Source organism: Ochotona curzoniae, unplaced genomic scaffold, assembly GCF_017591425.1.
Source record: "Ochotona curzoniae isolate NIBS_2020 unplaced genomic scaffold, NIBS_Ocur_1.0 contig_3050, whole genome shotgun sequence".
NCBI classification, from domain to species: domain Eukaryota; kingdom Metazoa; phylum Chordata; class Mammalia; order Lagomorpha; family Ochotonidae; genus Ochotona; species Ochotona curzoniae.
In genome coordinates, this window is record NW_024465705.1 from 449,579 (window position 1) to 471,151 (window position 21,573).

Here is a 21,573-nt window from a genome sequence, read left to right on the forward strand (position 1 = left end):
GCCCTGAGGCTGTAGTGGGAACGGCCTTGCGTGACTCTGGGGTGACTGCCCCTGCCCAGCTTTCAGGCTGGTGGCACAACGCTCTCACGGCAGGAGTGGGGTGCTATGTGTCTGCCCAGGAGTCTAGGCAGCTCTGGCCCTGGTGGGGGTGACCCTAGGATCCCAGATCAAACCAGTCTGGCCGGTCAAACTAACATTGAAGAATCTAAATGGGATGAAAATGGTTCTTTCTGAAGCAAACGGACTTATGATCAGTGTCAAATGGATTTCCACCAGTTTCAGCTGGGTTAAACTGGGGCAGCCTGGCACTACCCTTTTTCGGTCTACCTTGAACAGGCTCCACCAGTTCAATCCCTTACTCCTCATTGTAACTTCTGTACCTCTGATCACAGGTCCCTCAGGGTCGGCCTTTCTGAGGCGCCTCACTGCTGCGCACCCGTGAGCACTCCACGACTTGCAGGAATGCATCAGCACCATCTCTGAGGGGCTCTGCTCCAGCCGCTGCAGCCTGGACGTGCGTGTGCGGAGGATGCAATGGCAGGGTGCGGTGCCTGCCTCTGCCAGCGTGCCTCCCTCACCTTGATCCTGCTCACTGCCTCCTGGGCCTGCATCATGCGCACATTTTTGGAGGGAGTCTTGTCTGACAGCAGTTGTGTTGAGCCGAGGTAATTGGCCGCAAAGATGATTCCATCGATCAAGTCTTCAGGGTCGCAAGGTCCAGGAACTGTAACACAGAGTGGCCGAGGTGAGTGCAGCTGGGCCCAGGACAGGGTCCGCCGTACCGTCCCTGACTCAGCACAGCTTAGTGGCCAGATGAAGCTTCTGCTGCGCAGGGGTGGGAAACCTGGGCCTCCTTGATATGTATAACATCATTAGCCGGCCATACAAAAGGATCCACTTAGACTTAGCTGTCCTGCCTGTGTCTTGGTGGCAACGTCAGGCCCAGGGATGCTGTGGGTCTTATACAACCCACGGGCAGGAGGTTCCTCAACCCTCATTTGTAAACTGGCAAAGCTTGTTTTGCAGCTATGACAAATTCAGATTCAGTGACAAGACCTTTCTCCTGACAGATGCTCTGGTGTACTCTGGACAAAAGGGACTGGCTCCATTCACCTGGCCCCCATATTCATGTGTGACTTAGCTCTATATAGTGAAAATGGTCCATCTTCGATCTCTACAACCATGGCTATGAAGGTTAGTTTAAAAACAACCGAAATTACACTTAAATAACTGTAAAATGCCTAGCAGCTAAGACACAAATATTGGGACTAAAACAGTTTAATTCTGACCTATGATCCCATGCCATTTACCCTTCAGGGCAACTGACTATAATGCAACGTGAGTACGCCACGCCCAGGGGGAAAAAAAGCACCGACTGGCCCAAGCCAGCGTCGGCTCCTTGCCAGCATACTGTGCGACAGCCTGAAGGCAGCGACTGTGGTTTCACATGCAGCAGGTGCAGGCTTCACTGAGCAATTCGGAGGAAGCCTCTCACATCTGGATTAATGCTGGGACTAACATCGGAGAGGAGGGTTGCCAAGCATGGCAGTGACTGAGGCTAAACCACATGCTGGCCCTGGCCTCGTTCGGGGCGAACACTGTTGGGCCTCATGGGCAGCCTTTGTCAAGAAAGTAACCATGTACTGTATCTGGAAAAGCCTGTGCCAGGGTGTATGCGCACACCCTGCAGATGAGGGGAGGGGAGGGGTTGATGTTTGTATGGGGAGCGGAGGGGAGGGGATGTTGTTTGTATGGGAAGGGAGGGGTTCTTGTTTGTATGGGGAGGGGAGGGGTTGTTGTTTGTATGGAGAGGGGAGGGCTTGTTGTTTGTATGGGAGGGGAGCAGTTCTTCTTTGTATAGGGAGAGGAGGGCAGGGGGTGTTTGTATGGGAAAGGGAGGGGGTGGAGGCAGGGGGGTGGTTGGTTGTTTGTAGGGGGTGGTGGTGGGGGGGGGTAGAGGTGAGGGTCGAGGGTCGAGGGTAGAGGGGAGAGGGTCCAGGGAGAGGAGAGAGGGTCCAGGGAGAGGGGAGAGGGTCCAGGGAGAGGGTAGAGGGTCCAGGGAAGAGGGTCCAGGGCAGAGGGTAGAGGGTAGAGGGTCCAGGGGAGAGGGTAGAGGGTAGAGGTTCCAGGGAGAGGGTAGAGGGTCCAGGGGAGAGGGTAGAGGGTAGAGGGTCCAGGGAGAGGGTGAATGTGAGGATAGAGGGTGAGGTTAGAAGTAGAGGGTAGAGCGAAGAGGGAAGAGGGTAGAGGGTAGAACGTAGAGGGAAGAGGGTAGAGGGTAGAGGGTCCAGGGAGAGGGGAGAGGGTAGAGGGTAGAAAGTAGAGGGAAGAGGGTAGAGGGTCCAGGGAAGAGCGTAGAGGGTAGAGGGTCCAGGGAGAGGGTAGAAGGTAGAGGGTCCAGGGAAGAGGGTAGAGGGTAGAAAGTAGAGGGAAGAGGGTAGAGGGTCCAGGGAAGAGGGTAGAGGGTCCATGGAAGAGGGTAGAGGGTAGAGGGAAGAGGTTAGAGGGTCCAGGGAGAGGGTAGAGGGTAGAGGGTGCAGGGAGAGGGTAGAGGGTAGAGTGTCCAGGGAGAGGGTAGAGGGTCCGGGGAGAGGGTAGAGGGTGCAGGGACAGGGTGAATGTGAGGATAGAGGGTGAGGTTAGAAGTAGAGGGAATAGGGTAGAGGGCCAGGGTAGAGGGTCCAGGGAAGTGGGTAGAGGGTAGAGGGTAGAGGGAAGAGGGTCGAGGGTCCAGGGAGAGGGTAGAGGGTCGAGGGTCGAGGGTAGACGGTCCACGGTAGAGGTTAGAGGGTCCAGGGAAGAGGGTCCAGGGAGAGGGTAGAGGGTAGAGGGTAGAGGGTCCAGGGAAGAGGGTAGAGGGTAGAGGGTCCAGGGAGAGGGTCGAGGGTCCAGGGAGAGGGTCCAGGGTCGAAGGTGAGGGTAGAGGGTAGAGTGTAGAGGGTCCAGGGAGAGGGTAGAGGGTAGAGGGTCCAGGAGAGGGTAGAGGGAAGAGGGAATAGTGTAGAGGGTAGAGGGTAGAGGGTAGAGGGTAGAGGGTAGAGGGTCCAGGGAAGAGGGTAGAGGGTAGAACGTAGAGGTTGAGGGGAGAGGGGAGAGGGTAGAGGGGAGAGGGTGAGGGTAGAGGGTAGAGGGCAGAGGGCAGAGGCAGAGCGTAGAGGCAGAGGGCAGAGGGCAGGGGCAGAGGGCAGGGGGCAGGGGCAGAGGGCAGAGGCAGAGCGTAGAGGCAGAGGGCAGAGGGCAGGGGCAGAGCGTAGAGGCAGAGGGCAGAGGCAGAGGCACTTACCTTCAACATAGGTCGGGAAGGAAGCCAAGCTTTTTCTGGACTGTAATTAAGACAATCCGGTTAGAAAAGGGGAGGGAAAGTCTTGCTTTTATTATGTAGGGACCTCATGCATTTGTCTTTATTGACTAGGTTCTGTGTACACACTAACAGCAATAACAATGCACAATTAAAGATCTTATTTCCACATTTTTAAGAGTTGTGTTTTTAAGAGTTATTTTTTATTGGAAAGGCAGATATAGTCTTTATTGGATAGAGCAGAGAGAGAAAGATCCCTTGTCCAATGCTTCACTCCCCAAGCAGCCGCAACGGCTGGAGCTGAGCCAACCAGGAGCCACGAGCTCTTCTGGGTCTCCCAAACAGGTGCAAGGTGCCAAGGCTTTGGGCCGTGCTCAACCGCTTTCCCAGGCCACAAGGCTCCCTTTAAGAAGCACTCAAATAGCTTTTTGCCCATGGTACTTCACCCACAATTACCAGCAGCAGCAGGCAACTCTGGAACTGGGCACACAGCACCCTGGAGTCTGATGTCTCCCTGTTGCTGGCTCCTAAAGAGGTGTGGGTGATTGCTGGGTGTAACAGGAAAAGGGGCACTTGGATGAAACTCCCTCCTTGAGCAGCCATGGCTCACTGTGCCCTGCTCCATCACCTACCCCCCGGGGACCCTGCGAGGCTGCTGCACCCAGTAGCTCGTAGCCACACACAGCTGTTCACCAACGGGGAATATGGAAATCCAGTTGCTTAGCCCCACTGCAAGGGCTTAATGGGTGCATGCGGCTACCCCATTAGCTGATACAGGAGTAGAACATGGCAGGCTCTCCCATGGCTCGGCTCGGCTCGGCCCAGCATGTGCAGGGACCAACAAACACGGGCACTTGAGGAACCAAACCTTCTTCAGACTAGATAGCAACCGCACGTCAACGGTGCGCTGCGCCGACCTTCTCACAGCCTTCTGCAATGAGGTGAGCATTCTGTCACCCACCCCGTGCAGCATGGCAGCCACATAGCCCAGATGGCCACCAGGCACTTGCCATGTGCCCCGTGTGCTGAGCAAGCAGCCACCTATTCACTGGAGTCGTTCATGCAGATACTGACGGCTATTACAGCTGTAACGGAGGACTACGGCCTGCAGAGTAGAGAAGTCAGGCTGGATTTCCCACGTCCATTCGGGCTGGATGGGGCAGAATGAGTGGTGGCACCTTACCTCTTTGTTGGAGGGTTCGGCAGGGTCACCAGGATGAAGGGGTGTACTTGAAGACTCTGCACCCAGGGGTGAGGAACTGCCCGGAGAGGGAGACTGTAACACAGCAAGGGAGAGCTTCTCAGAACCGTGGGGCATGGCCAGTGCCCACCCCAGCCCCTGGAGAAGAGGTTGGGAGAGCACAGCTGGCAAGGGCTTCCTTCCGCATCCCGGCCATGTTTTCAGAGACGTTGCTACAGCTCTTACACTCATTTCCCCCTGCCCCACTTGGGGCAACTGCTAGGAGAAAATATAGAAAAGTTCATTATCACATGTCCAGTCCAAACCACACAGAACTAAGGACACAAGCCAAGCACCTGCCAGGAAGCTTGCTTCTACTGCGGGACACACTCGGAGTACCTGGTGCTTCACAGCCTCTCCCGGCCCTCAATGACAACAACCCGAAAGGTAAAAGGTCAAACACACCTGCCCAGTTTAAAGCATGGGAGACTGCAAAGTCACAACTTCTAGTCTCTAAACTATGTTACCTTGGATAATCTTAGAACAGTTAAAAACTCGTTGTCAATGCTTGTTACAGGTTATTAACTCTTAAAGCTAAAATTTAAATAAGCAAAACAGACCCCCGGCCCCCCCCGCCACTGAGGCTTAGGAAAACAGGTTTCCTTGTCTGGTGTGGCATCTCCTCTCCCAAGCTGAGGCAGCTTCTGCCAGAGGGCACATCCAGGCACCTGGTGCCCCCGAAACACCTGCTGAGGGACAGCCAGCAGCCCGGCTGAGCCAGGGAAGGGCCCACGGGAGCTCTGGCACGCCCCCTGCTGGTAACCGAGTGCCGTGTGCGCTCCTTCAAGCTTGGCAGATGAGTGTAGCCATCGTGGGGCCAGAGGGTAGGCTGCTGCCTCACGGGTGGGTCGCCAGGGCATGGAACTACTCGTTTCATTCTACATGAGCACCCCGAGCCCTGCATTGCCAGCGCAGGGATGAGACCAACCTGCCTGGGTCAGACTTTGCTTTCAGGTAGCAGTGGAACGCAGCCAACAACCACACATAAACCTTCAGCAGTCCTTACACCCACCCGTGTTCCCAAGGCAGACTTAGGGAAGGTGGCAAAGAGGGGCACAGTGTTGACAGGGAAGGGGCATCTTCAGCGCTCCACGGAAAAGGTGACACTTCTGTTGAACACTCAGCAATGCATGGTTCTTACAAGAGCTGTGTGGGCCAGGGAGGCATGCAGGGGCAGCAGCTCGGCCCTGGCAGGGCAGAGGCTAAAGCGCACCGAGAACGGCAGATCAGCAATGCCTAGGGAGCCATGTCCTGTTGTTGAAGGTCCTCCTGCAGGTACTTCCCAAGTGTCCAATTTAACCTGGAAAGGGAAAGGAGCAAGGGACCAACTACTCCCATTCACCCCTTTCCTTTTCTTTGATCCCTCCCGTCCCTGGAAATCTTGAGAAAGGGATGGTTACAATCTGGAAGAGTCGATGCAGTGACAATGGGAAGGGCCCCGCCTCCCTGCCAAGAGCAAAGGCCGCCAGTAGGGAAGAAGAGGCGTGCAGCTATCCCCAAAGACCTGGACAAACTGTGATCAAAGATACAAACAGCATACCTGCATTACCTGGGGCCCCTCGTTCCTTGATTCAACACTGAACAGTCAGATCCCTGCCTGCCTTCCAGGAGCTCCTGGGCCGGCAGGAGAGAAGCCCACCCAGGTCATAGACACAGGGAGGGTCAAGGCAGGCAGAGCTGGAGAATGCTCGGTCCAGCCACGATCCTGGAGCCACAACACCAGGAAGAACGGGCACGATGGTTCAAGGTGTACCCCAGGACTCCCTAACCAACAGTGTTGACAAGCAGGGCCTCTTAATCTTGGGCCACAGCTGCCACACGTGGATTAGACTGTGACAGTGGGAGTGGGTTACTGCACGACAGGGAGTCTGCCCCCACCTTTTCCACTGCCTCGAACGTGCCCGCCTGCCCTCTTCCTGGGTCATGATGCAGCGAGCAGACACCAGTCCCAAGCTCCTGCACTTCCCAGCCTCCCGGACTCAGGGTCAAGTGAACTTGTGTGGTGTGTGTGTGTCCTTTGCCCAGGCAGAGACTGTCAGGGAAGAGCACGGCCAATCCAGGGAAACGGGAAGGTTGGTACTGGAGGGGCATCAGAGGCCAGGGACTGGGCAGACAGTGCATCTTCCACAGTCTTGCTGGAACAGTTTTGCTTTATGATCAGGCTGCAAAAAAATCACACATGGATTGTAGAAAGCTATTATCATTGTATCATTTCATGGCTTTTAGGAAAAATTGGTAATTTCGGAATCAATACCATTACCCTAAGAAACTGCACACAAGCGTACTTAGAAACGTTCATAAAAAATATGCATTTAAGGAAAACCATGGATGGGATTTTGTTTTTTTTTTTTTCTGCCTTGAAAGATACCTGTCCTTTTAGAAACAAGTGTTCTAAATTTTGACTCTATTTGAATGGCTGAGACACAGGAGTTTTCCAACCGAGGGTTTCCTCCACAGCTGGGCTGACCTAGGCCAAAACCAGGAGCTGGGGACCAAAGCCAGGCTTCCCGCCAGGTGGCAGGGACCTAAGGCTCCCCGGGGGCACAAGGGCGGGAGACGAGCAGGAAGAGGACAGGGGCTCAGACAGGTACCCGGCTACGGGGCAACCTGACTGTGCACCAATGCCTGTCACTAAACCTACCAAACTAAGTATCTTACAGTTGGAAAAATAACCTAGATGTTAGTCCTAAAATAAAGTAAGTGTGGATTTGTAATTTTTAGTATTTCTTCGAAGTTCTAAATAAATCCTTTCTTCCTCACACTTTGAAAGTTTTGCCTGCTTTCCATAAATTAATTTTTAAACAGATCCATTTATGTATTTTTTTGTTTGTTTATCTGAAAGGCTCGGTGATAAAGAGGGAGTAGGGCATACTCAGTGAGAAGGGGATTAGAACAAGTACTTTGCTCCTCAATGTGCACCAGGGACAGCTGGGCAGACAGGAGCCATGAGCCAAGGGCTCCATGCTCCATGTGGACAGCAGGGATGGCTGGGGCAGGCAGCAGCTACGAGCCAAGGGCTGCTTGCTCCATGTGGACAGCAGGGACAGCTGGGCAGGCAGCAGCCACAAGCCAAGGGCTCCATGCTCCATGGGGACAGCAGGGACGGCTGGGGACAGTGGGGACGGCTGGGGCAGGCAGCAGCCACGAGCCAAGGGCTCCATGCTCCATGGGGACAGCGGGGACGGCTGGGGATAGTGGGGACGGCTGGGGCAGGCAGCAGCCACGAGCCAAGGGTTCCTTGCACATCTCCATGTGGACAGCAGGGACGGCTGGGGACAGCGGGGACGGCTGGGGACAGCAGGGACAGCTGGGGCAGGCAGGAGCCATGAGCCAAGGGCTCCATGCTCCATGTGGACAGCAGGGACGGCTGGGGCAGGCAGCAGCTACGAGCCAAGGGCTCCTTGCACATCTCCATGGGGACAGCAGGGATGGCTGGGGACAGCGGGGACGGCTGGGGACAGTGGGGACGGCTGGGGCAGGAGCTACCAACTCCATCAGACGGACAAGCAGAAACCTGGGTAAGACAAGCAGGAGCCAAGACTCGAACCAGTGCTCCAGTATGTGAAGTGGGCACTTAACAGCTGCCCCTAAGGTAATTAACTGTAACCAGTCTTTAAAAGGGCCACCTACACGGGGCCTCTTTAGGGCAGCCCAGGGCCATTGTGACAGACCCAACAGAGCGCCTTAGCCTGTCGTAGTTGGACAAGAACCCCAGGAGTGGAGGAGACAGAATCCGTTCCTGTGAGAGTGCCCAGAACCCATCAGGCCCTAGAACAAGGCCCGTGGTCAGCATCTAGGACACTGGGACTGGCCTTCAAAGCCACTTCCATCTGACATTATATATCCAAACCAGTGAGACTACAGGGAACACACGTCACACGTCTCCCCTGGAAAGGACTCTGAGGTTTTAATTTTCTAGGGTGACCAAGATAAAGAAACTTAAAACTTGGACTCGGCTAGTTGAACTGCTGAGGCCCCAGCCTGGGGCAACCCTAAGTCTGAATTCTGGTCCCCCACTTCTCTTTGACTCTGGGAAGGTTACTTACCCTCCCCAACTTTCTCGAGAAGGACAGAACACGGTCACTACCTCGCCTCCAAGGCTGCCAGGAAGATTACTTCTCACAGTGCGCACCGGATCTGCCCAACACATCCCACCAGTAAGAGTCTACGTTAGAAATGTGACCTCAGGCCCGGCCCAATGGTTCAGTGGCTGAACCCTTGCCTTGCACACGCCAGTTCACGTCCAGCTGCTCCACTTCCCATCCAAGCTCCCTGCCTGTGGCCTGGGAAATCAGTCGACGGCCCAAAAGCCTTGGGACCCTGCACCCGTGTAGCTTCAGATTGGCTCAGCCAAAACCAGTGGAAAGATCTTTCTCTTTCTTCCCTCCCTCCTTTCTCTATAAGTCTGACTTTCCAACAAAAATAACTACAGCTTAAAGAAATATGACCCCACTCTGGGAAGCGCTCTCAAGAGGCTTGCACAGCAGGGGCGTTTTCTTCATCTTGCTTCCCTCGTCATTAAAATGCTATTTCATGGACAAAATTAACGAGCAAATAGAGGAAAACTCAATAAAATTAAACCACAAAAATTCCACACACTGATTCCTAAGCCCCAATATTTAGTAGTATAAATTGGTATGAACAGGGCCCGGCGCGGTGGCGCAAGTGGTTAAAGGTCCTCGCCTAGCACGCCCGGGATCCCATATGGGCGCCGGTTATAATCCTGGCGGCCCCACTTCCCTTCCAGCTCCCTGCCTGTGGCCTGGGAAAGCAGTCGAGGACGGCCCAAAGCTTTGGGAACCTGCACCCGCGTGGGAGACCCAGAAGAGGCTCCTGGCTTCAGATCGGCATAGTATCGGCCGTTGCGCTCACTTGGGGAGTGAATCATCGGACGGAAGATCTTCCTCTCTGTCTCTCCTCTCTGTATATCCGCCTTTCCAATAAACAAAATAATAAAAATAAATCTTTAAAAAAAAAATTGGTATGAACAGCCCAATCTGGTCTCAGGCTGGGAGATGCTACACACAGCGTGACGTGCACCTTGTCGTGTGGGCACTAGTGCCTCTCCAAGATGCTACAGAAGCTTGGCCTTCAGAGTCAAGGACCACGTGGCTAGTCTACTGCACGAGGCTCAACTAGACGGCTCAGATAAGAAGCTGAATTCTTCACCAGAAAGTTCTCATGGACTCCTGACTCGCCTCTTTTCAACACACCTTTAATTCACTTCTCAATTCAAAAAGTGTAAATGTTTAGCAATGTATCTATGTGATATACCAAGAGAGTGCTCATCCTTTTAAATATTCCTAACAGGCAGAGCTAGGGTAGGCTGAAGCCAGGAGCTTCCTCTGGGTCTCCCACATGAATGGCAGGAACCCAAGTAGCTTAGCCACCTGCTGTCTCCCAGGTGGCTCCTCAGCAGGAAGCTGGCTTCGGACTGCAGGAGCTGGTACTTGAATCAGGCACCCCATAACAGCAGGAGGGTGTCCCACGTGATGATGTAACCACTGCACTGGATGCCTGCACCTCCATTCAGAACTCTCCAGTCATTCCTTTTTGCTTAGACAACAAATTCCAGACCCTATTTGGCACCTCTGACACTCCAGTGTTTACCTGTCAGCAAGCCCCCAGGGCATTCCTGTGCGTTTCTGCTTGGCGCCTTCCTTCATGGTCCTGCGCAAACGCCACGTGTGCCCAAACCTCCAGCGCTCCCTACAAATGTGCCCCTGCTGGTGTGGTCTCCCCAGTTCTCAGTGACGGCACCCCTCTCCTGAGACACCCCCCTGCATTTGGCTTCTGCCATTCTTAGTGTTTGACTTTGTAAAAACACAGTTTTATAGGAAAAGTCTATTTAACCACAGCATGTTACTAAGCACCATGAAGGCAAAACTTATGATTAATTCATGTGTTTTCCTTCTAAGCATCTCATACAGAGCTCCTCATACAATATGCAACAGTTCTGTAAATGTGTTATGGAAAAGTGCACACTTATATCACAGAAGAACAAACACGAAGCCGAGGCTGCTGCAATCGGGGTGTTCGATACCCGAGTCCTGCACTGGTCTCACCTGGGACCCACCAGCCCCCATTGCTTTCTACTCAATCTTTTAAAACCTGCATTTTAGAAAGACCTTTTAAAAATGTTTTATTTTTACCCGCAAAGCAGAGAGAGTAAGAGAGACAAACATAAAATTGGAGAAGGGAGGGAAGGAGAGACTTTCCATCTGCTTGTCCACTCCCCAAAGCCACAGCAGCTGCAGCAGGGCCAGGTCGACGCTGGGAGCACATAACTGTGTCTTGGTTTCCTGCAAGAGTGGCAGGGTCCAAACGCCTGTGCCGTCACCTCCTGCACCATCACCTCCTGCGCCGTCACCTCCTGTGCCATCACCTCCTGTGCCGTCACCACCTGTGCTGTCACCTCCTGCACCATCACCTCCTGTGCCATCACCTCCTGCGCCATCACCGCCTGTGCCGTCACCTCCTGCCTCCCACGGTGTGCCTAGCAGAGAGCTCTACTGAGAGTGGACGAAACCAGGACCCGGATACAGGATGCAGGAATCCCAAGTATGCCTTACCCAGTGTACAACAATACCCACTCCTCGGCTGGGGCGTTCTTAAGATCCTCCATTCACCGGTTCACTCCCTAAAAGGCTGCTACAGCCCGGGCAAGCTAAAACGAGGAGCTCCCATGTGGGTGGGTACAGGGGCCCAAGCACATGAGCCATCTTCTGTTCCTTCCCCAGACACATTAGCAGGGTGCTCGATGGGAAGTGGAAGAGCTTGGATGCTGGCGTGACAGGCTACTGCTTATTCCCCTCCCCTACCATGCTGGCCCCTTCTCTCAGTTCTTGACCACAATCTGTCTCCCGTCTTAGCTGACACCTCTTGCCAAGAACGCTTTCTCAGGTGATTATGAGCTCAGAGGGGGAAGCAGCGAAGGCAGAGTTGTCAGACACAGCACTGCAAGTCCCCGAGCAGCTGCTCACGAAGCCTCTGCAGCTGAACACGCTGCTTTCATTCCTACACGCAGTTACCTGGGGCAGGCCATGGCACACACACCGCTTCTCTTGGCATCAGCTCTGAGACTGTGTAGTGTTTCTCACACTGCCCAGTCCTCTAAGCTTTTCCATTTGTGCTTAGAGGTTTATTTGGCTTTGTACCTTTGCTCAAACCACTGCACCCCAACCCTTACTGACCTCAGCTGTTTTACATTAACCTCATTCCACACTAGAATGACTTATAAAAAACAAACAAACAAAAAAACCAAGAATGCTGATTGGTTCTTTCTTACCCTAACACATGTTTGTGTTTCTGAAAATCTAAACTGGTTAAGAAATCCATAATTATTCACTCTTAATTCAAGCCCTAATAGTGTCAACACATATCTGCATTTCCTCAATGTGGCAAAGTGGGGAAGTTAGCGTGCGCATTGTCAGGACATAACTATGTCATTGAAATGACAATAGCTTGGGTTTAATGAAGTGTTTTATATACGGATTTATAATGGATTCCATCCATACCAATGGCATGCTCTGAGGTAACGGTCAGGGAACACGCTCCTGAGTACTTCTGCCTCCTCTTTCCCCCACGTGTCATGTCCTCCTTTTCCCAGCTTGGGCAGACACACAGAGCACCCTGGAGTGCAGCCAAATTCCTCAGACCATCTAGGCACCTGCGGCCATGCAAGGAACTCACCGTGTCCCCTCCCCCAACAGGGTACCCAGCTGCTGAGGTTCTGTGAGCCAGTCACCAGCGTGAGGATGAACCCCCTCCCCAGGAGGCTGCATGTCCACAAAGGGAGTCTTACTCATCTCCCTTGATGGGCTCCGCTGCCTTCTTCCCCAGCCACCTGTCCCGAGACCAGGGAGAGGAGAAGCCAGAACGCCTACTAATTCGGCTGAGAACACACACGTGGCTGCAGCAGCAGAACCCTGCTGCGAGCAGTCCAGGCCCCCACTTACAGAGGGCTATGGCACACGGGCACACTGCATCTAACCCCTTGCTGACCGTGGATCATGGAAGCCACACATGCCCAGAGTCATTTACTTGTCCGAGTGCAGGCAATCAGGCGGCAGGATGGCAGCCAGCATACTCCCTCAGCACCCTTCCCAGGGGTCCTGATGGCCTCAGCTTTCTCTAGGGCTAGTGTGGACTTCCAAGCTCCATGCAGACCTGATTCTGTTTTCTGCATCCTCAGGGACACCAGCTCCCATCACCCGTGCCACGAGCCCACCAACTGCTGCCAACCAGGTGACCCTAGAGAACATCCTGCAGGTTGACAGGACCAGTGAAGAGACCACATGCACAGCAGCATGAGCGGGCACCTACCTCTTCCTCCAGACACTCGAGCTGGTACATCCAAAAGTTCTCCATCTCTCTCCAAGTACAGTGAGGGCAGTCAGGCTGATTCTAATGGCTCCACTCTGTGTGTGTGCCTTGGACTCTGGGGGTGGCCTCTTTCCAATGGTATCAATAATGCAGCTGGTAAGAGGAGATGCACCCACCTTGGGCGCCTGACCCCTCTCAGTAAGCACACGGGGGCCAGGAGTGCGGCTGCCCTGGCAGCATCAGCTGATGTTTGGGAAGAAGGCCGGCCTTCTCCTTGGAAGATGAGCCTGCTATTTCTGGGGGAAATAACCCCCTCCGCAAGGTGCCACCAGCACTTTCACATGCTCTGAACTTCATTACGTTTATGGAAGCTGTGAAAAAGCTCTGGGCTCCCGTGGTGGGTGGGGGAGAGGGGCGCGAGTCAGCAGAGGCTCTCACGGGACCTGCGTCAGCGTGGACCTGGACATGGAAGGGTGGGGTTTGGAGGGTACCATGCCAGCCAGCGCTGGGCCCCTCTCACCTCTGCCTCCAAATACCTCTGAGGGCCTTGCTGGGCTATGTATGGGGGTACAGCCAGTCAGTAACAGAGGAGTATGATTTGAACCAAAGCCCACGATAACCCCAACCGCTGTCAGAGCTGGACCGTATCCCCAGGACCAGGGCTGGGACAGGTCACAGGACGAACTGAGCTGGAGAGAACTTATGCTCATGGGAACAGAAGCACCAAGGTTGTCCAAAGGCCAAAGAGGAGAGAGGGCTGGGGAGTGGGGTCCCAGTACTAATGGGCTCCTCACGAGTCTGCAATGGACTACAGGCTCTCCTGCTTATAACAGCCTCAGCCTCCTCCCTCACCTGACCCACCACCAGGTAGGCCAACAGGCCTGAGTCCAGCTGTTCCAGCCTCCTCCCTCACCTGACCCGCCATCAGACAGGCCAGCTGTTCCAGCGATGCTCCGTGATAGGGCCAGAAGGCAGACAAGAGATTAAAGGAATCAGAGCAAGCCACAGCTGGAAACTGCCCTCTCTTCCTCCCCTGTTCCTAGTCGACAAGTTCCTGGGCTGTGGACCAATTGCACAACCCAAACTGGGAAACAGGACCAGAGAGACGAGGACAACAGCCCCTTCATCTCACTTTCCATCTTCCCGCCTGAAGTCCTGTGTTGCTGACTCTTACCCGTGTGGGCTGAGCCCACCTTCCAGTGACCTATCCCCCTTTCTCACCCACCCACTGCCTTCGTTTGCATGTATGAGCCCCGTGGCTGCAGCTGAGTCCTCACCACTGCTGTGTGGCCACAAAGCCTTTTCAGCTGCCGGCCAGAGAATGCGCAGCACACATGCTACAGAAAATCACCAGGCAGGCTCCTGGCAGGCCTCCCTGCGAGCTTCAAAAAGGACAGGCACGCTGTCCTGGCGCACACAACTCCAAAGTCCTTTGCTGGCTCTGTGGTGTTTATTCCTTCATCCCCTTGAGGCTCTTTGGGCATCTGACACCTGCTTCATTATTCACCACCCCTGCTCCATGCCCCATCAATAATGCATCACCTCTGCCATGGGAAGCACCCCCACAGCAAGGAGGGGGCAGAGAGGGGGATGGGAGGAGCAGCCCCCCCATGGCAAGGAGGGGGTTGCACATCTTCAGTTCACGCTCAGCCTCATTTATTTCCACAGTGGAGCCTGCTGGCAGAGTCGCCCAAGAGGCCATGGAGCCTTCAGCATGCGGGAGCCCTTTGCCCGGTGTCTCACCCTGGGAGCCCTAGTGAGACTTGCTGGAGCACAGACAGCGGCCTCTGTCCACCAGCAGCCTCTCTGGCTGCTTGCAGGAAAGCGAAAACGGCTGTACCTACAACGGCTGGAAAAGCTGCATTTCTGCATGAGGAACACCAGCACAGCCATCACAGAACTTCCACTTTAAAAAGTGACCACGTTCATAGAAATACCATGTTCCTGAATCTTCGTGGATGACATGGGCCCCTAGAGTTTAACTGGACTATGCACAGAATCAAGTGATCGAGAGTATTCCTTTCCGCCTGCCCGAACCCTCCTGACCTTCAGGATGCAAACTCAGCTCGCACAGAGAAACATGCAGCGTGCATGCCCGGGGCAGAAGTACAGTCAGGCTTAAACACCCAGTGCTAAGCAGCTCGCACGCAGTGGTGGCATGCTGCCATTCCCTGGGCTCCACAGTCCACTTCCTTCCCACAGCCGTGCTGTGTGGGGAGACAACGAGCAGTGCGCACGAGTGCTCCTGGAAGTGGAGATGGGCCTGTAGAAAGCTCCAGACTCGGGGGTTAAACGGATCAATCTTCCCCGTCACTGCCTTACTGCCTTTTGTTCTATGGGGGCACAGGTCATCGTAGGACCTGCCTTCCGGTGCACATCCTGTGACGAACTGTGCCCTGGTGACCCTCTGACACCAGGGCTGGCCTGGCCAGGACAGGAGACACTCCAGAAGGGAGTTAAGATAACTGGAGATGAGACTCGGAATCCAGGCCAGAGCAAAGGCAAACCTCCTCCTGCCACTGCTTCTGTCCCTCACATGGCTGAACTCAGTCACACGCCCTTCACTCACAGCTTCCAGGCCGTGTCTATCTTCCGGATGGAACAGCAGATGACCACAGCTTAGAGAAGGACCCAGCATATCATCAGGTCTTTACATTTTGCTGGGGGGAAATGGCTCCTTTCTGTGGCCGCTCTTTGGGGCCTAACTCCCTCTGGCAGCAACCTGACGCTTGGCTGCCACAGCCAAGGGGCAGAGCTGGCCACTCAGTGCACCAAGCAGCTCAAAACCAGTTCATTTTTCACGTAAAGACCATCAACCACCACAGTTATTCAGAGCTGAGGAGAAATTAACACCCCGCACTTGACCTCAGCAGGTCTCGCTCCCACCGAGCTTATTCCAGCCGCAGTCCTTCCCACCATGTTCTGCCGTCCCCAAGGTCAAGCGCCCCAAGACAAGCCCCCAGTGCTCGGGCTGCGCGGCCGCTCTGCCTGCAGCGGCTCAGCCCCTGCCCCGTGCCTTTACTGCTTTACTCTCAAATGCAGGTGTGCACGCAATTCACACGCAAGACCTCGCCACTCATCTGACATACCCTCGGCAAGGTGCTTCCTCCGCATGCAGAATGCAGGCGACAAGGAGACGCTCCCCTTGCACAGGGAGGGAACCGAGTCATGACTTGCACATCTCACACACGAGTATATACAGGAGCACAGCCAAAAGCTACTGACAAATGCAGTGAAAAGCCAACTACACATGGTTTTTCAGAAAGGAGCCCTGCTTTCGTGTAAAGAGTGAGACAGCCCTGCACCATCATGGCTAGCACTGGCAAGATGCAAGTCATCTTCCCTCCCTCTCCCCAGGCCATGGTCCCTCTTCCGGCCCTTCCAGAAGTTTCTCTGGGTATTTACCTCCATGTTCCTAAACACGGTTGTTGATACTGTCTTGTCTTCATTTTAATTTTGACCCTTCTTCTACCTAGATGTCGAAGATTCACCTTTTCCATGACAGGTTCCTCTTTTTTCCCAGTTCCCATGTTTGGTCAGTGCTGTCATCCTAACAAGGATACCCAGGCTCTGCCCTGCCAGGCCACATTTCCACTGCCTTTCTCTGCTCTGACTGCTGGTTTTAGCAAAAAAGAGTCGATCTTAATTTGCTTTGTCTTCTCTGCGCTGGTCAGTAATTCATGCCAGGGCCCAGTCTGCCATCTCCAGCCCACAGTGCCCTATGACCCATGCCAACCAGCATCCGCCCGGCCGCCTTTCTGTGTCAGTCTTCCACTTGGGCGTGGCCATCCTCTCCAGCTTCCAGAGCCGGCAGTGGGGAGCTGACCTTCCTGGGACCCTGAGGTCTGAGGACACTCAATTCTCCCTTCACACTGAACAGGAAGGTCAGGCCCCCGGGGGCTTCGGTAGGCTGGCCCGGACTATGCAAAGACCCACCCCACGGGGATTTAGCATCTCTGAGTTTTTCTGGGGAGATGTATGGCACAAATCCTCAACAGTGCAAACAGAAGCCTGCACTAGGATTGCCCAGGCTGGGCTGTTACAAAGCACCCTCGGATCCCCGTGGGTCTCCCCAACTCTGCTCTCCCAGCTCCTGTCCTGCACTGGTCAGCAGGGAGCTTGGGAGGTACAGCTCAGGTCTCCTGGCTGGGAGGGGAAGGCCGGGCCCTTGCATCCTTAACAAGTAACCCCCCAGGCTCAGTTCAGAGCACACTGCTGTCCGTTGTCCCTGACAATGCACATTGGCCTAACTGTTCAGTACCTATTTTCTGATATTGAGGTGGTAGTGAACTGAGGCTCCCTATAAATAGAGCACGGCAGATGAAATACATCCTGAATATTCAAATGGCTTGCAAATGACTGGGCAGTATTTAAAACACACAGGAGTTCAGGTTTTGCTTTGGATTAGTCATTCACAACACACAGCACTCCCCAACTGCTTAGTGTCCAGTTAAATTTCTTAGGATGGATTGCTAACACATCACTACGACCTCCTGACACAGGGTCAAGGTGCCCTCTCGGTTTAAATCCGTAAGAGCAGGACCCCACCGTACCACAGGCTGTGCCAATAGCCTCGTGTGCAGCTGCAGGTCTGAGAAAGCTGAAGGAGGCCAGCTGGCACCTGCGCCAGGCACTCCTGCAGCTTTCTCGGATGGCTTTCCAAGGTTCTAGAAGGACGTGCAGCCTGGTCTCTTGCCGGCTCCCTGCCTTCCTTTGAGAACCTACTCCATATTCAGCTCATCTGCAGAAAAACCTGCTACCTGCAGGCCAACCCCTCCCTACCGCCTGCCAACCACCCCCAACTAAGAGGAACCTGGAGACAGCTGGAGGTCAGGAAGTCAGTGACCCGTCTGAACTGACCGACCTGATACCCCATGCTGCGGAGGCAGGCGCTTCTCCCATTCTTACAGGTGCCAACAATTCAACAGGCTGACAGCAAACACAGGCACTAAAACAGAAGGTGCGTGATGGCGCTGCGACCCACGCAGTCCTCTGCAGAGTCACAGGAACAAAGCTTAGAGGCGAGGCTCCTCCCTCCGACACACACGCTTGAAGAACCTCGTGCATCCACAAGATGCAGAACGAAAAGACATCGAGTCTACCTCTGCCGTCTGCTCCACCCCAAGCTCCCTTTTTAAATAAAATTGCTCAGAAATTACTCAAAATGAGGGAAGCAAATCAGAATGGGAAGACCACCTCTACGGCTGGGAGGGAGGGGTCAAGGTTAGCCCAGATGGATTTCCGTGAGTGCCTGAACCTCTCCAGCACAAGGCCTGGCAGGCCGCTCGCAAGCCCTCCACCGGGAGCCACCCTTTTCCCTCCACAGCCTTGGTATGCAGCTGAAAAATCCCTTCCTTCGCGCCTAGCCCCAGATCCTGGCAGGCCTGCGGACCAGAGCTCTCCTGCTGTAGCAGCTCGGGTCTTCCAACACTTTCTCCAGGAGGAACAATCCGATAGTCCCTTTAGGGCCTGTTTTCATGGGACAACAGAAACAGAAATTCCGGGTTCCCATTCCCCCTAAGCAACGAGGATCTTCAGCAGCTCCTGTGGGCCCGTGCGATCCCCGGCTCACAGAAACCCCCTTGGTTTTTGCTACATGCTGCATGCTCTGTCCCTGGCTGGGAGCAGGCCAGAGCGAGTGTGTGCACAGGGAGGCGGAAGCTTAGCCTCGGTGCCCCTACCGGCCACCAGTTCCATAAAGGCACCTCCCCGGGACACCAGCTGCTTGGCCTGCTCCCTGCCCTGCGCCCAGACCGCCCGCCCGCCTCTGCCCACACTCACATCTCGGTCTCCCGGCCTCTGGTCCTCACAGTCCCTGGTGGGGCTGATGTCCTGGCGCATGACCCAGATGGGCTCTTTGGGCTCGTCGGGGGTGTAAGGCGAACGGATGGTCCTGGTTTTCACCTCCTCGATGGCCTCCTTGATGTCCTTGATGGCCAGCGAGATGGCGTCCCTCTTTTCCTGGCTGTACCGCGGTCCGGCCTCGCCGCTCCCGCCTGCTCGGCTGCCGCCCGTGGGCCCCGCGGTCAGCGGCTGCCCGGCCGGCGTCTGCAGCCCGGGGCTGTCGGGGCGGCCCCCGGCCGGGGTAGGGGCGCGCTCCAAGCCCTGCTCGGCCTCGGGCATGTCCTCGGCGGCCTTGTCGAGGCTCTGCGAGCTCATGCTCTGCTTGACCTCGGCTACGATCTGGTCGATGTCCTCCTCCTGCTCGTAGCTGTCCATGCGCGGGTAGGGCGCGAACTCGGCCTCCTTCTCGGGGCTGTCGGACTCGCCGTCGGAGCGCTCGTCGTAGTGGTGCAGCCGCGCGCCCAGGGCCTCCTGGCGGTAGGCGGCCGCCTCGTCGCGCTCCTGCTCGTAGAGGCGCCGGCCGTCGCGCTCCAGCTCGGGCGCCTCCCCGATCTCCTCGTACACGTGCTCCTGCAGGCCCCCGTAGTCGGCGTAGGGCTCGGCGTAGGGCTCGTCCTCGCCGCGGTGGAAGAGGCGGTGCGTGTAGACGTAGCCCGAGTAGGCGGCGTTCATGGCCTCCTCGTGCTCCAGCGAGTGGAAGTGCAGGTGATTGGGCAGCGCGCGCCGGTGCGTGGCCTCGGCGTGCTCGGCCTCCGCCTGCTCCGTGTACTCCTCGGCCTCGGGCCGGTACTGCACGGCGTAGGCGCTCTCGTCCTCGGGGTCCTGCGCGCGCTCCGCGTCGTAGCCGTCGCGGGCCGCGGCGATCACGTCGCCCTCGGCCGTGTCGGTGTGGTTGTGGAAGCCGCTCTCGGTGCTGGCCGAGCGCGCCAGGCACTCCCCGCGCTCCTCGTCCTCCTGCGCCTGCTGCTGCGGCTCCCCGAGCTGGGCGCGGGGACCCTCGACGGCCCGTCCGCCCGGGGGCCGGCCCGCATAGCGCGCCGCCAGCTGCTGCTCTCCTTCCACCTCGGGGCGCTCCAGGTCAGCCTCCACCGACTCGTTCACCTCCCCGCCTGCCGCCTCGTCGCTCACCTCCACCTCCGTGGAGCCCTCCAAGTGGTTCATGGTGGGCGTCGGGACCACTGGGAGAGAGGCTGGGCCGGCTCACTGCGCTCTCATCTTGCTCCGCTGGGCTGGGAAGACAAGGGGAGAAGCGCGTAGTTACCACGGACCCACAGCTGATACGGATCCCTTCTAAATCAGGGTCAATTAAAAAAAGATGGCAGATTGAAGCTGACTCCGGCTCATTCTCTTTGTGGCATATGTCATGATTTGTAATTATGTATCAGCTTGCTTAATTGTTTTTTTTGGTTCTCTGCCTTCCCGAAGTCCCACCCCGCGCCCACAGAGGCTTCCAGGGGATTTTGTTGTACATCACGGGTACTCTCTAGACCCCATGGCTGCTGCCCACTGCTACAGCGTGTTACATTGGACGGGCCACTTGCCACTGGTTCCATCTGGTGAGGGGGCAGTCGCTCTACATGGAACTGGGATCTCTAGACCGAATTCTCTCAATAAATATGAAGGGGAAAAAACGATCTTGAGATCTTTGGCGAGTCAATCAACACTAGCCACAGCTGCTCTGAAGGCGGCTCCGCCCCTGCCCGCAGCGGGCTCCAGGAGGCTGTGTCGGCACTGGCCCTCCTGCCCCTGCCCCTGCCCGCAGCGGGCTCCAGGAGGCTGTGTCGGCACTGGCCCTCCTGCCCCTGCCCCTGCCCGCAGCGGGCTCCAGGAGGCTGTGTCGGCACTGGCCCTCCTGCCCCTGCCCCTGCCCGCAGCGGGCTCCAGGAGGCTGTGTCCGCACTGGCCCTCCTGCCCCTGCCCCAGCCCGCAGCGGGCTCCAGGAGGCTGTGTCCGCACTGGCCCTCCTGCCCCTGCCCCTGCCCGCAGCGGGCTCCAGGAGGCTGTGTCGGCACTGGCCCTCCTGCCCCTGCCCCTGCCCGCAGCGGGCTCCAGGAGGCTGTGTCGGCACTGGCCCTCCTGCCCCTGCCCCTGCCCGCAGCGGGCTCCAGGAGGCTGTGTCCGCACTGGCCCTCCTGCCCCTGCCCCTGCCCGCAGCGGGCTCCAGGAGGCTGTGTCGGCACTGGCCCTCCTGCCCCTGCCCCTGCCCGCAGCGGGCTCCAGGAGGCTGTGTCGGCACTGGCCCTCCTACCTGGGGCAAGTGGACTCCGAGGAGGAGGAACCAACTGTGTCACAAGAGGCGCAAAGGCCTCCATGGCCAATTAAGTTTGAGAACTGCTCCCAGCTGACTTCATGATGCATATCCAGGGGTCAGCGGATGCAGGCAGCAGGGTTTCTTACACTTTTTTGACCATGACATACTTTTTTTAAAGGTTAATGTTTCAAAAAAAAAAAATACACTTTTAGAAGAATCCTCTTGCTGGTTTCCAATACAGCTAAGTCAGCCCCTGACTCCCTAATGGGGGAATGCACTATTCTGCTCAGCTGCCCTCCTTGACCCAGCTGTTTCCAGGAAGCATTTAGCTAGGGCAGTCCGAGTGGTAAAGATGGCTGCTCTGGAGCTACCAAGCCCCTCTTCCAGCGCAAGGGCCATGTCTTCCCCCATTTGTTACCAACCCAAACTAGAAGCAAACAAGCATGGCCTACGAGGTGAGCACCCCTATTGCTCCCCTACAGTTGAGAGTCCCACACGGTCCACATCAGACCCAGGTTCTTCCCAAAATTTGCGGCTTCTGCCCATCAGCCTGGAAGAACAAGAAGGATGTTTTCTAAAATGAAGGGCCATCTGGTGAGCGAGCAGTCGCTCTAC

The 21,573-nt window shown here is 55.9% G+C and overlaps 1 protein-coding gene across 1 annotated transcript in view; it reads right to left on the bottom strand.

Moving 5' to 3' along the window:
• The window catches only part of APBA1 (amyloid beta precursor protein binding family A member 1), a 35,561-nt gene extending 15,688 nt beyond the window's left edge, over positions 1–19,873 (bottom strand). Inside the window, exons 1-4 of the mRNA XM_040979197.1 lie at positions 18,645–19,873; positions 4,482–4,574; positions 3,284–3,323; positions 579–724 (exon numbers count right to left, since the gene is read on the bottom strand). Of these exons, the coding sequence (XP_040835131.1) occupies positions 579–724; positions 3,284–3,323; positions 4,482–4,574; positions 18,645–19,868 (1,503 nt within the window). The 5' untranslated portion in view covers positions 19,869–19,873. The remainder of the gene's footprint in view (positions 1–578; positions 725–3,283; positions 3,324–4,481; positions 4,575–18,644) is intronic.
• Positions 19,874–21,573: the final 1,700 nt, after the last annotated feature.